The following is a 15248-nucleotide window of genomic DNA, read 5'->3' as shown; positions in this document are numbered from 1 at the left end:
AGCTGGCACACTACTTACCAATGTACTATCTTTGACATCGTGTACCCTCTTTCATATCCCTTTTCCAGTCATCCTCACAACAAGTGACCTGCCTCTTTATTTCATACCACCCCAACATACTGTTTTCTCTCTGAGGAAGGGACTAACAGTTTCAAAGAGTAAGATCATTTGCCTTGCTTTTTTGTGTGTGTATCTGTTGGCAGTATGTAGAATTTCACCTCCTTGAGGTATGTAATGGCTGGGCATTCTGTTTTCACACATTTTTTTACTTTTCTCAAGTGAATTTTCCTTTTGAGTCATGCAGAAGCATGAAGATCAGTGTGTGTGCTGGATTCTGATGCAGGCAATCATGCATCAAAATTAAGACAGCAAAACCTCATATAAAAAAAAAAAATTATGTTAAAAACCACCTTTCAAATACACACAGTTTATACAAGTCATACCACTGTAAAGAGATTATGAGACATAAACTAAAGTAACAGTATCTGCTTCATATATCATTCGGCAGTTTTATGATGTTTATGACCTTATTTAACAAGATAAAAGATTTTGCAACAAAGCAAAGCAAATGATCTTACCTTTTGGAACTCTTAAATGCCTTCCTTAGAGATAAAAGGCTAGGTTGGGGAAGATACAAAATGAGGGGCAGGTTACCTGTTGTAAGGATGATAGCAAATAGAGATGAAACGGGAGGTGTAAGAAGGAAAAGGAGATTACAGGTAACACAGTTGTAAGTACTGTGCTTGCTTTCAATCTGAAATGGTAGGAGGACAGTATATGAGTTGAAGCTAGAGTAACAAACAGAAGATGGGAGTTCTGCATTCAAATATTTTTTAATGTTTGTAAGAGAACTGAGCATGCAGCACATAAAACAAATTTAATTTGAATTTAAAGTCTTTTCACACAACTAATGGACAAGGAAAAGTCCTTCATGTTTTTCCCACAGTTCACATGATCCTATTTTTTAAGAGGACCTTCATAAAAAGGACAATAATCTCTTGGAATGACTGATTTTTGAGACGTTGAATTATGATACTTTTTTGTGAAAATTGCAAGCGGTCAAGTGTACAGATTTTTTATATTCTTGGTGACTGTATTGGGACATCTGGGAAGTAATTTCCAGTCCTCTTCCTAATCCAGTTTTTAGTGAACACCCACATGTGGATTATACTTCAGAGCCAATAACATCCGTCACACACCAGTCTCGTCGTTTATTCCTATTCCTGTGTTCAATTATGGAATTTACCCTATCACATTCTATTTGGGCATGTTCTTCAAGTAAATATTTCTGAATGTCTTGCCACTTGCTGTGCTCCAATGTTGTAAAATATTGGAGGGAAGAACATTTTGGTTCTGTGCATAATACCCAGCATTATAAAATGTCTTGGTTATTCTTTTACAAATTATTTAGGAATAAAGGGCATGACTCGCTGAAAGGCAAAAGCGCTGTGTCATCTATAGGTGCACAGGCAAAAGGTACAGACTTAGGTAGCGTTCGGAATGAAATTTCTTTTTCACACTTGTAGGAGAGACTTGCACACAAACACACACATGCTCACACACATGCACATGCCTGTGTGTGTTTGTGTGCATGTCTCTCCTACAAGCATTAAAGGAATTACATTCTGAAAGCTAGCTAAGTTTGTACCTTTTGTTTGTTCACCTGTCAGTGAGCCAGCACTTCTGCTTTTCAGTGGGTCTTCTCCTTTATTCCTAAATAATTCGGAGTTCTTAACCAGAACTTTCTGTACATTATTAGTTTTTCTTTTATTGCAGTCTTTTATCTTTGTGCCTAAAAAATCTGTAATGAAAGTTACAACTACGGTAACCCTAGCCAATGCAAATTATAACTCACCACTAGAAGTTCTGCTAAATTATTAACTATGAAATATTGACATTCCAGCTTCTGTTTAAAATGAAGCTAACTGGTCTGGGTTGCATGCGCTAACTGCCCTACCTTTACATCCTTAGTAAATACACAATATGTTGCAGCTTCAGGTGCCTTTTTATCACCTGATTTCTTCTATATTGCCCTCTTTCTACTTCTGGTAAGGATTTTACTGACACTCGTAAATATTATGTAACTCATAAGAGAAACAGAGATCCAGTTCATCTTTCTTTGGCCCTCAGGGGCTCAGCATTAATTTTCTGGGTATGGGCTTGGTGACCCCAGTGTTCCTGAGCTGGAGACTGGTAGTGCCACCAGTTCTCTGTCATCGTCAGCTCTGGGCATGCTTTAGTGACCACTTTATGACCCAGCAGTGGAACATTATGTGGCAGACGGAACGGGGAACTAGGCTGGACTGCCCACATCGCAAAGCTGGTAAAATCCTTTATATAGAAAAACCTCAATCTGAAAGTATGCTGCCTGACAATGGGATATGTGACAGTTGAGGCAGAACAGTCATTAGCAGGCAACCTCTGAGGAAAATGCTACACCTCTGTTGTATAAGGCAGGCGATGCTCTGTCTGCATCAATCCAAATTTCCCTAGCTGCTTATGGGGCTGAGATTAACCCCTCAAAATTTTCTTCTCCTGCCAGTGGAACGCACAGTCAGCTGGGAAAGTGTGGGGACAGTGGCAGTGGTGGAGGGTTGCCCAGAGCGCTGTAGGGGAAATTCCGTTCTAAACTGAAGCCTGCACTCGCATTTTTGGTAAATATTAAGCAGGGCCCCCATGCCCAGCCTTGCATGGTGACCATTCAAAATTATCTGTCACCTATTCTATGGTTGGCAACTAAAAAGATTTCCATGAAAAATGCAGTAATTTATTTTCACCTGGTTTGTCAGCCATTTGTAACTTTAAGAGAAGAGTCATGAATGGGGAATTTTGAGTAAAACCTACACATTTCCCTTGCTACCATGTTAAAATGTGCTTCTTTTGCCAAAACTCAACGGAATTTACACAATCTCACCTCACTAACATGTGCAGACACAATTATGTAACAGTGGTTTATTAAGTGAGGAACTGAGGAAAAGTAAGGTCAGTATCTTATGAAAAAGCACATCCTCAGTACAAAATAAACGTGTAATGATTTCACTCATGTTGTCCCAAAAACCACAGCGTTTCTCATTTCACCAGCTATCAACAGCCTTTAAAAATGACATTCTTTCATAGGAAAAGTCTGTAATTAGTGGAATAACATGGTAGATAATGAAGTTTTTTTGTGTGCCACCATTTGCCAAAACCTCATTTCAGTATCACAAGAACTGTTTATGAAATATGAGGAATGTTGTGGATATTTCACTCTGGCTTTATTGCAGGCGGTGTGCAATCACGAATGATTGCACTATGTCAGATCAATTTTTTCAAAGTTGGTGAAAGGTAGAGACCACCAACCAAGTCTGAAGAAAAATTCAGTATGTTAGCTACATTTCATACGCAGCAACACGTTATGTAATATATACCAGATGCAAAATCAAAGCGACCCCTGTTTTTCATTGCAAACTTTTTTGAATTTTGCATAGTATCTTATTTCCATGTAAATATCACAATAAGTATGACCATTAACAAAATGATGGGCACATCATAATTAACCTGACATATAAAGCTTCAAGTAAAGGGAAAATGAAATTTTATTACTAAATAAATAGTTCCTGTAAAATCGTTTGAGAAAGATAGTGGGGTGTATGCGTTGATTCTGTCATTGCTGATCAGCCAAAAGGTGGAAAATGCTTGTTGGCATCGCCTTCTGAACAAACAAATGAACTCGCCCAGCTCTTTGTATGAAAACTGGTCACCGCACATTGGCCACCATATCCTGCGTGACCTATAATTCAGTAATTTGAAGCAGACTGCTTGCTGCAGATCAGAATGAATTTTTGATAGTTAAAAGTAGATATGGAATATTTGAGAAAGGCTCCCCATTTTACATTCAAAAGGGTGTAGAGGGAATTACATGTACATTAAAATAGGTTAAGCAGTTGCTCATTGGGACACTGTTCGTCAAAACTTGTAGTTCCCAACAGGCAATGAACCAGCTAAAAATGAAAAGCCTTGGGTAATATGCCATTGGAAATGAGCCCACACCAAGTTGAATTACAGCAAAGGTGTTGTGAGATGCGGGGATCTGGTGGACATTCTCAAAGAATAACTGAATTTTGAGCAGGTCCAAGAGAGAATTGTTGACATGCAGAATATCATGAAAAGGGTGAATGGCGATATGATCAAATCAGACTCCATTACATTGACTTTCAACAGCCTGAAACTTCCAGAGCATGTCAACGTAGGTTTCCCCTGCTTCAGCGTGCAGCCATGTGTCACTAACCAAGTGTGCCGTTTTAAACACCAGCACTTTTTGCACATTACTCTTGGTTGTAAAGGAGAAAGAAGCCACTTGGAGCAAATGTGGTAAGGCTGCCCAGGAAGATGTCGGTTGTTCATCTTCTCTGAAGAGTGTATTGCTCTGGGGATCACTGTATCTGGATAGGAACTGCACTGTCTTTCTTGAAGGAATGAAGATACAGGAGATTAAAATAGCTTAGGTGAGGCGAAGATGATTTGTAAGAGTGTGCAGGCCCCCATCCCCTCCCCCCTTCGTCCACATTTGCCACCTCCTTTGCTTCTGTCTTTTAAACAGTCAGTTCAGAATACCGCGATGCTGCTACACAAATGGATGTTGTTAGTGTCAGCACTGGTACCTGCTTTACCAAGTGAGGTAGCGCATTGTTTAGCACACTGGATTCGCATTCAGGAGGACGATGGTTCAAACCCTTGTCCGGCCATCCTGGTTTAGGTTTTCTGTGATTTCCCTGAATCACTTCAGGCAAATGCTGGGGTGGTTCCTTTGAAAGGGCACAACCGACTTCCTTCCCCATCCCTCCCTAATCCAATGTGACCGAAGACCATGCTATCTGGTTCCCTCCTCCATATCAGTCAACAAGTACCTGCTTTTGTCAATGCACGTGGGGTACTGCAGTTACTTTGAAGCCCATACCTCCTCCCAGAACGTCAGAAAAAGCTGATGTTGTGGAGATTCCTGCTCCTCCAAAGGTTCAGTCTGGTCCACCATCTAGTGCTGACATACCACCCCTGTAATTGTAGCTCCAAAGCCTCCCCTGTCAAAAAATTCAGTCATATTTCCCCAGAGGTATGAAATATTTTACTACATTTCTCCTCAGATGTTGAAGAATGAATTCTCTTGTTCCTTGATTTGCAACAGAATTTCAGTGGGCGTCATGGCCCCATTTTCCAAGGTTCTCTTGTTAGTTCTATTTATTCTCCTTTTTTATCATCCACAGTACATTTAGATTCTTTGCCTTTCATTCTAGAAATTTTAGCTGCATTCCTTTTCCATTCAGAAGGATCTGCTTTGCCTTTTGTAGCACACTTCATTGTTATTTCATTTTCCTTCATCCAATGGTTCTGGCTCCACATTATTCGGGATGTTTACATGTACAAGATAGCTTTTCCCTTGATTCTTATTATCTAATACACTTTGTTTTCAGCAGCTGCAACTGATTGTAAATTGCCATATTATTATTATTATTATTATTATTACTATTTGGATCATCTAATTCTGGGCATTCAGTTACCTCTGCTGCTGTAGATTCACACTTCTTAAGTTATTAGACACCGAAGGTTTGTGTACTGATGAGAATTATGCTTGCTGTACACTTGCCACTTCTGAGGAGGAACTGTCAGATAATTGTAGGGCTATCTTCGGTCTCAAGTTCCCCTTGATTCATAATTATGTATCTGCATTTGAGTTTTCTGCAGTATCAAAAGCAAGCATCAGAAAATTTGCTGATTGACTGTAAAATTAATATACTACCCACTTCAGGACCATTACGTATAATTATTATAGACCTGTAGCATGATATTACTATTTACATACACAGAGAAGTATCTGCAAAATGAAAGTTAACCTTTCATGAAGTAACATTATTTCTGTTGGAGAATTTGCTTTCTTACAGAAAATAAAATACTTCATTATTTGTGTACTTACTGTTTTTGGATAGTCTGTTTAATTTTCTACACACATAACAATAATTAATTGTGTATTAATCACTGTGCTATAACACTGTTTAAGTTCCACAAAGAATGTTATACATATATTGCCAAAAAACTCAATGTAAGTATTGCATTGGCAAAACAATGAAGAAAGTGCTGTAAATTTCCAAACACAAATATTCTTCTGATCTGTGAGGTTTCATACCTTATGATTTGGATGTTACAAGATACAAGTTTTTTATACTCTGCTAAAGAAGAGCTAAGCATGCTTGTATTGAGGTACAGGGTTTTTATCTTATGTGGGACACAATTCTTAACGTGTACAAATATGTAACTCAAAATTAACAATTTTTGAGTACCAGACGGTAACAAAGTTGTGCTATCTTAATGGCAATATGCTTGTTTCTGTACATCAAGTGACCACATCTCTCATGCTGCTACAAGCAATTACCAATGCTTTTTACACTAGAAGCTTTTACGTAAGGGGTATCTCCCACCAGGTGATGAGGGTTTGGATGTGAAAAAGCACAGCAAATCAGTTAAAGCCCACATGACTGACACAAAGTTATATTTTATTATTAGTTGAAGCTGTCGCAATACAGCCAATAGTGGATAAGCAGGTGACTGACAAGTGCATAAAACAGAAGTCAGTGCGTGCATTTGCCACCCCCCCCCCCCCCCCCCCCCCCACACACACACAGAGAGAGAGAGAGAGAGAGAGATGGGGGGGGGGGGGGGGCAGTCAGATGGTGAAATGATCTGCTTTTTATCAAAAATCTTAAACAATAGGACATTTGTGTCCTCAGTTATGTATCCATTATTTAGATTTTCCCTTTCTTTTCTCCAACGTCTTATGAACTCGCATTTCTTGAATAGTCAGTTAGCCAGGCATGTTCATTTTCATCCTGCTGACACTGGCTGTTCTATTATTCTGCTGTTTAAAAAGTTCACAACAGCCTTTTCCATGCTCATATGTGGTGATTTATTCAGGATCTTTCACATTTAGGCAGCAGTTTTGCTCACTACTTAAACAGATGCTCCCAATGAGTCTTACGTAACTAGTTAGTTTTACCATTATTTACCCTGCAGGATTTTCTGATGGTTGGTGTTTCGAGAAAGCAATGTATTTCATGTTTTCACTTGCCAAGAACTTGTTAAAAAAGTCGTTTTACGTGCAAGACCATTGACTGACAAAAATATTTGGGATTTTTTTTTTAAAAATTGAAAAAAAGAAAAAATGCGAAACTCTCAAACACCTGATGATAGTATGCACCGTGTTTAATTTGGTTTTTTATAATCAAAGATGTTTTGACCAATATTCAATAACTGTTGGAATTCATTCTTCCCCACCTTCTAATGTTGCATAGTGGACCATAGAAATTGGAGACCATTGAGCCACACAGGGCTCTCGCCGCTACTCTATATAATTAATATGTAAGTGTTTTATTGTCCATGTTCACTTTTTAATGTGTCACAAGTCTTAAACACAGTTTTAACCTGCACACACCTATTTTTAAAGCAATTAAATTTTATTGTGGCGCATTGCTTATGTTATTGGTATACATTCCAAACCAGTCTTTCCCTTTCCCTGATAGGGTCTACATATCCTCTAGTTCATATACACCTCAATCAAAATAACAAGATTATTAACAGTCGAGCAAGGGAGGTAGACCACGCTATTGTTTATTTTTGTCTGCATACACAAAATGGCTGCTGCAGCAACAGCTGTCCATTTCTTTTCTGGGTATACTCATGTGTTCCCGGTTATTGTCAAATATCGAGTTCCGTTAGCAGGATGACAACACCCTTATCACTATACTCACAACTCGTTTAGGTTATTCTGTTATATAGAATAATCATAGCACAAAGTGGAACAAGCAAAGAGTGGGAACAAACCAAAATTATTATATTACCTGCCACAAGCATTGTTTGCAGCTGACTACGGCAACTGGCACCTGATGTGGTAGAGCAGTGGTAGTCAACTTGGTCTCACATGTTAGTGGGTGCTCCAACTTGCACAGTGGGTGGTAGGCAGTAAGGATTTCAAGAACATCTTCATTGGGTTTTCATAAAATTTTAATAAAAGTATTTGATAAGTAATTATTATTTTAAGCTTTAGCTTGCTCTAACTCTCCTTTATACATTTTATAAAGTAGAGTTCTTCCCGACTTTATGAATCATGATTATTATAGAATTGGTATGTGGTTAGAAAATTTTCCTGCTAACCAAGATACCAAAGTGTGTGGTAGGTAGAAATGTTGACTGTCCCAGTGGCAGAGGAATATGACATCTGAGAACAAAGCAGAAGGCACGACCAAGATTAATCTCCGATTAGTTGTTGCTGTGTGAGCTGTCTTGTAAACAACTAGCTGTCATTCACTTGGTTGTTCTGACCCAGGTATAGTTGCCTTTATGTTTTAGTCTTCCAATACAAAACTCCATCATGCTGTAACTGGCTGTCCATTCTAGCTGTTGATGCTAGTAATTTGGCAGCATCAAAGTTTTCGTTTTATTATGAGATGCACTAAATCCTGCACACCACAATTGTGAACCTTTTACTTTACAAACTTACTTTGAAACTAACTTTCTTGACCATATTTGCTTATTCATTCATCTTCTGCTCGAAACAAGATAATGGATATGTCACTTGACTTTCCATTCCTTTCATATAATGAATTTCAAATTTGGAAATATAATCCATCTTAAAAAGTAAGTGTCGGTAGTGAAAGTTGTTGTTTTTTTGTCCCATTAGCAGATATGAAAACTTTTGTTTACCTGCACTATACTTTATGCATCACTTTGTTAAACTCGTGTTCCTTTAGTACCGTACTCAGGAAAGCAGTTGTATGGTAGTATCATATTGGTCTTTAAATATGTCTTCTTGTGTCTGTATATGTGTGGATAGATATGTGTGTGTGTGTGAGTGTATACCCGTCCTTTTTTCCCCCCCTAAGGTAAGTCTTTCCGCTCCCGGGATTGGAATGACTCCTTACCCTCTCCCTTAAAACCCACTTCCTTTCGTCTTTCCCTCTCCTTCCCTCTTTCCTGACGAAGCAACCGTTTGTTGCGAAAGCTAGAATTTTGTGTGCATGTTTGTGTTTGTTTGTGTGTCTATCGACCTGCCAGCGCTTTCGTTCGGTAAGTCACATCATCTTTGTTTTTAGATATATTTTTCCCACGTGGAATGTTTCCCTCTGTTATATTGATATCATTAATTTTAGTGAAGTGATGCACATGCTAACACACACACACACACACACACACACACACACACACACACACACACACACACACACACACACACAGTCTCTGTGGCGGGAGGGAAAGTGAGAGGAAGTGACACATATGGAAATATTGGCAATGGTTGGACACACACACAAAATAAACGTAAGAGATATTGAGCTCAAAAACACTACAGAGAAGTTTATACACTAAAATATGCATTCAGAATGACAGTTCAGTTAATACTTCATTTGTTTGAATTTCCACATAACTATCGTCAGCTTTATATACTTTTAATTGGAGGACATTGTGCTTCTCCAGTGAAGGCTGTTGAAGCAAGAAGCTTATATATTCGCATACAAGCAGATATTTAATCTTGTGAAGTTACTGTATTGCCACCCCATCTTAGAAACACAGCACGTCCCTTAGCATAGTTCTCCATGTACATATAAAATAATAAACCTTTACCATGTTTGTGCTGTCCTATGCAACAACTTGTTTTATAGTTTTTGGTTCATGAGTGTTATTCACTGATGAGAACATGCTTAGCACGGTGCCTGTTGGGAATAGCAAGAGGTGTGTCATGCCCCTGCATTAGGATTTCTGTGGCGGGAGGGAAAGTGAGAGGAAGGCAGCACCAACTCCTTCCTGCAGTGCTGGCACCATTATTCGTATTTTTTTCTTACATTAAAGCGGAAGTGACACATGTGGAAATATTGGCAATGGTTGGATAGAAATGAATAGCTTCAGATTAGTGCTGATTTTCTCTGTTACTGGAAGCACAGAAGAAAGGGCCAACTTATCGCAACGAAACTGTAGTTCATCTTGATTCACAGTTGATTAGCTGATGAGTTAATTTTCTGACGCTTGGTCTTTCCATTGGTTTAGATTAACTACCATTTCTTTACAGAACAGCTATTAACCATAATTGAGCTCCATTTGCAGTTGATTATTTGAAGTTTTTGACATGAAAAATCTAGACAAATAACACATAAATGATAGTTGAGCCCACAACAATGTGTTAGTTGCGGGCAGTATTTATATTGCCTGTGATGTCACCCTATCATTGTAGGCTCATGTGCATGGTTGTTATGAATTAGCTTTGTGTAAAGTTATAAGTTAGTATAATGTGGGAATGCATTTGGCAAGGACATTGATTTGGGTGTCACTGTGAAGAGCACATGGAGAATTACGAGGATCCAGAGTGATACAATATAAATATTCGCTACGATGTAAGTGAGAATCGATATTAAAATTACAAAATAATGAAAGATGTCATCTCAAATGACTTGTAAACATGCGTAAAAATATATAAAATGTAAGTCAGAGGAAAACTTTTGTTGAAAGCAATCCAAAAACCCTAAAAAGTCAATAGCCAAATAAATATGAAAACTATGAAAGTGAAAAAGGAAATGAAAAAATAACATAAAGCCACTCACACATACAGTCCCCAGCAACAGTCAAAACATCTGCAGTCTTGTTGGAACATAATACAGAAAACATTGATAATATACACTGAGATGGCAGCGTCACAGCACAACACAAGTATGTATCGCATCTACCAAGTAGTTTCATGTTATCAGCCAATGCTACATGTGATATTTTATTCCAATGTTTTCATGAAAAATTCGCAACGCAGGTACCAACTGTGTGCACAGGAATTTTTATTTTGCCTTTAAAATATGTGGATTTTTGATTAATTTTGTTCAGAGACAGATGAAAGGACATTCTCATTTCAAGATTCCTTAATGTCTTTTGTTATTTGAACCGCTCTTAGTATTTTCAGCTATCAGGTGAGTATGACAATTCAAATTTGATATTAAATTACTGTGGACAGAACCACATTGCAGTAATTACACAAATTACCTCATTGCAGTAATTACACAAATTATCTTGAGGGAGCAGGGAAAGCACCTAAGACGGGGATCACCCAAGACATTCCTACTAGCAGGGGGCTGACAAGGGTCCGTCATATATGGTTGTAGCAGTGAGAGTGTTTCTGTGAGACAGCTTTGCCATAATGCATTGAAAAATGTGTGAATTTGCTACAGTCAAAAGTACATGCAGTTTGTTTTATGGAAAGAACTAACTGCTCTTTTTGCTCAATTAAATTCATGGCATCTCTTCATCAATCTGTAAACACCAGGGGCTATGGAGTCAGGGTAAGATGAAATGTATGCTGTTATCAAACTATGCATGATATAAAGGTGATACATCATTCATTTGTAACTAAAAGTTAGGTTTTTATGAATCCAGCAGCCAATAAAAGTGGTAGTGTATAATATTCATTTTCCAGAATAAAATCTGAATTTTTTTGAGTTAAAAAAATTCTGGTTATTGAAAGACTCATGGCAGAGGGCAGTTGGATGTTGCGCCAATATCACTTCTTGGTAGTTGTATGACAATATATGTGTTTCTATAATACAGAGTCTGCCAGAAAAAGTATACACTCTTTGTCAGGCTCTATCAAGATATCAATATTGTCGTTCGATCTGAGTTATGAGAGTGTTGTAGTGTTGTCTTTGGTTCAACAGATGTTAGTACTTCCAACTCGGTATCCAGAAAAGAAGGCTGGAGCATGCTTAACATTCCAGCAATGAAAATGTATTGTGAAGTGGTTTTTCAAGTTTGATAATACTGTTGAAGTGCAACATCAGTGGAGGCGGGAATTTGAAACAGAACTGCCAACCCACCTAACAATTATCATTGACAAGTTCGAATTGCATGGAACAATTTGTGATAGTCACATAGGAAGATCAGGAAGACAACGTACAACTACAAGTCCTGCTTCATCGGCTCTCGTGTTGGAAAAGTTTGTTAATCCTCCACAGAAGTCTGCTACGCAATGTGCACATTAAGTGGAGTTTCACAGCACAAGTGTATGAAGAATTCTGAAAGTTGTGAAGTGGAAAGTTTACATTCCACGATTACTGCACATGATTAATGATGATGATCCTGATTGCCAAATGAAATTTTTCGAATGGTGTCGGTAAATGGTAACATAAGACGAACGATTTGTGATTAAGGTAGTGCGGAGTGACGAGACACAATTTAAACTTAATGGAACCATGAATTGGTATAACACTGTGTGCTGGGCCCTGGATAATCTGCATGTTTATGTGGATAATGTTGTCAAAATAGCAGGGTTCATGTGTGGTGTGGACGATCATCTAGGAGATTAGGAGGACCTTTTTTCTTTGATGCTATTGTCACTGGAGAATTGTACCTGTAAATGTCATGCATATTACCTGGAAATGTCATGCATATCAATTTTGCCAGGTATATGCATGCTTTTTAGTGGTCTTTTACCGACAGGACTGGGGGCCACCACACTACCACCTAGCCATACGAGCTTTCCTGAATGACAACCTTCTGGGGCACTAGATTGGACGAAGAGGGCCCATTGAGTTCCCTCTACGGTCGCAAGTTCTAACACTTATGGACTTTTACTTGCGGGGAACTGTGAAAGATAATGTCTATCGACATAAGCCACGCATGCTGGAGGAACGTCACCAGGAGATTGCAGCGGCATGTGCAGCAATCTCCACTGTAACATTGACTGACATAGTTTCGGTGACGGTTCATCGCTCTGTTATGTGTATACCTACCAATGGTGAACATCTTGAACATTTAAAGTAAACAAGTGCTAAACTGAAGGTTGTACAAGATGTATGCTCAATAATGAAATGTAAAATAAACACATAAGTAATACTTTTCATTCCTTAAAATAGGAATACATTTTTCTGGCAGACTCTGTTTAATTGGGCAGATTTAAAAAATCTGTGCACCAAGCGATGCCAGGGGGAATCACACATCAAGGTTACAGAAATGTGCAAGCTTTTGGAGCCAGTTGCTGCTCTTTCTGGCAGAAGAGTTGAAAGGGAAGGAAGAGGGATGAAGGAAAAGGGCTCGTGAGGTTTAAGAAATGGGTGGAGTTTGGAAAAGATGCCTATAACCCTGGGTCAGGGAAGACATAGTACATAGGATGAAATGAAAAGACTGATTGTTGGGAACTGCACCAGATGAGATTTTGAAACCTGAAACCTTAAAGGTGGAAGATAGATAAATAAGCAAGACAGAGATTACTGAAAAACACCGTGCGACAGAGATTACTGAAAAACACTGTGCAAGAGTTAATAAGAGCTGAAAGCTAAGTGTGGTATATGTGGTAGAAGTGGGAGGGGGGGGGGGGGGGGCACTGAAGAAAGGAACAGCTAGTGAGAGTAAATGATGAGACAAGAAAATTAAAGAAAATGATTCACTTAAATTAAGGCCAGGTGGGTGACAAGAACCAGAGAGATGTTGTAATTCCAGATTCTACCTGCGGAGTTCTGAGAAATTGGTGTCTGTGGAATAATCCATATGGCAGTTGTGGTGAAACAACCACCAAGGTAACGACTGTTATGCTGCAGAGCATGCTCTGCAACAAGATATTGTGAGTCACCACTATACATCATACATCTACGTCATTCATCCTAACTGATAACCAAAGTGTTTCTCTTGTTTTTTGGTAGAAACTCATTAGTTTTGTTACATTTAAAATGATCCAGTTACCATTACATGATATTATGGTACGTCATATGTCATATGTTTTAGCAGTAAGTTGTAAGGAGGTCACCATGTCTATGAATATTTCATTATGTATGTTGATGAAAATTCAATACAGGTTTTTGTACCAGTGTGTTTTCAATAATATGTGAATAAACATATATTCTTCTTTCTTATAGATAGCTAATGGTGAAGTTCATCCTGTCTGTCTGGCATCAAAACTTGAGTATCAGTCAGAGTATGGTATGGAACTTCCAGCCATGTCGGAGGTCTGCAGACAGTGGATCTCCCTGTATTTCAGGGATAAATGCAATTTGGTTAGAGGTGAGTTAACTGTTAAAAGTTACCACATGAAACATCTCACACTATTGTGGAAAGGATACTTGCACTCACCATATAGAGGAGATGCTGAGTCACAGACTGGCCTCAGCAGCCAGACACTGTGGTCATGTGTGTGTGAGTTGCGTTTGCATGAATGTGTGTGTGCATGTCGTATATTTTCAATGAAGGTGGTGTTGGCTGAAGCTCACTTTCTGACAGTCTTTTTGTTGTGCCTATCTGTGACTCAGCATCTTTGCTATATGGTGAGCAGCAATAATATTGTTACATTCCATGATTTCACATGAAATATTTCTATGCCGTGCATTGTGCAGGCAGAATTCTCAGCAGATAGTGTTCAGTTTTCTCTTTCTTTAAAGGATGATCATTCCACTTGGGACGTGTGGAAGGTGCATTGGCTTATTTGTTTTAGTTGCAAATATTTGTCATGTATTATTGTTTTCTGACATGTTCTACAGCCTGGAGGACCTCCTCACTACGGATCAATTGGAGTGAAAGTAAATCTAATGTAATCTAATATTTTTGCGATCAATTAACTCAAGTTCTTTGAGAAACTCCTTTGGTAGCACAGGTGACACATTACTCATGCCAGCTTCTTAGTGTTTTAAATTCATGTTCTGCATTTTTTTACCGTACACTATAACTACTACAAAATGTGCTGTAGTTTGATGAATTACAAATAATATTTAAAATAAAGAGCTAGGAATGGCAATTAGTGGTCAATAATTTGGTGTTGTAGTGAATGTTATATAACGTGAGGGTGTGAGCATGCAGGTTCTGTACATTTGGGATAGTTCAATAAGGAAATAGCCCATCTTATGACTGTGTGGAGCTTGGTAGAAATCCAACCTTGTCATCGCTGGTGTCTTCCGTGTATCTACTTGAATCGCACAAGGTGAATTATGAAAGTGCTCTTCTAAGAACATAAGAGCTGCTGATTTTTGGTACTTAACTGAGTTTGTGTTGATAATTATCGCTTTGTCTCTGTGGAGTATTAAGTGCTTATGAGGGAATGAAAGGAACAGAAATGATAAAAAGTATTCATATCGAATAGAAAAAGACACCTCAATTTGTGAGACTCCAGCTCACAATTTTAAAACACTATTTGTGTGATAGAAGTACGCTGATAAGCTAAAACATTATGGCCACTGCCCACAATAATACTAATCACCACCTGGTGGCATTGT

General features: G+C 38.4%; 1 protein-coding gene across 1 annotated transcript in view; it reads left to right on the top strand.

Moving 5' to 3' along the window:
- The window catches only part of LOC126416431 (little elongation complex subunit 2-like), a 221806-nt gene that overhangs the window by 185053 nt on the left and 21505 nt on the right, over positions 1 to 15248 (top strand). Inside the window, exon 10 of the mRNA XM_050084151.1 lies at positions 13902 to 14046. Within this exon, the coding sequence (XP_049940108.1) occupies positions 13902 to 14046 (145 nt within the window). The remainder of the gene's footprint in view (positions 1 to 13901; positions 14047 to 15248) is intronic.

The sequence above is a fragment of the Schistocerca serialis genome, chromosome 8 (assembly GCF_023864345.2).
Source record: "Schistocerca serialis cubense isolate TAMUIC-IGC-003099 chromosome 8, iqSchSeri2.2, whole genome shotgun sequence".
NCBI lineage: Eukaryota > Metazoa > Arthropoda > Insecta > Orthoptera > Acrididae > Schistocerca > Schistocerca serialis.
The sequence above is the reverse complement of the archived record's forward strand: the minus strand, read 5'-3'. Positions and strand labels throughout refer to the sequence as shown.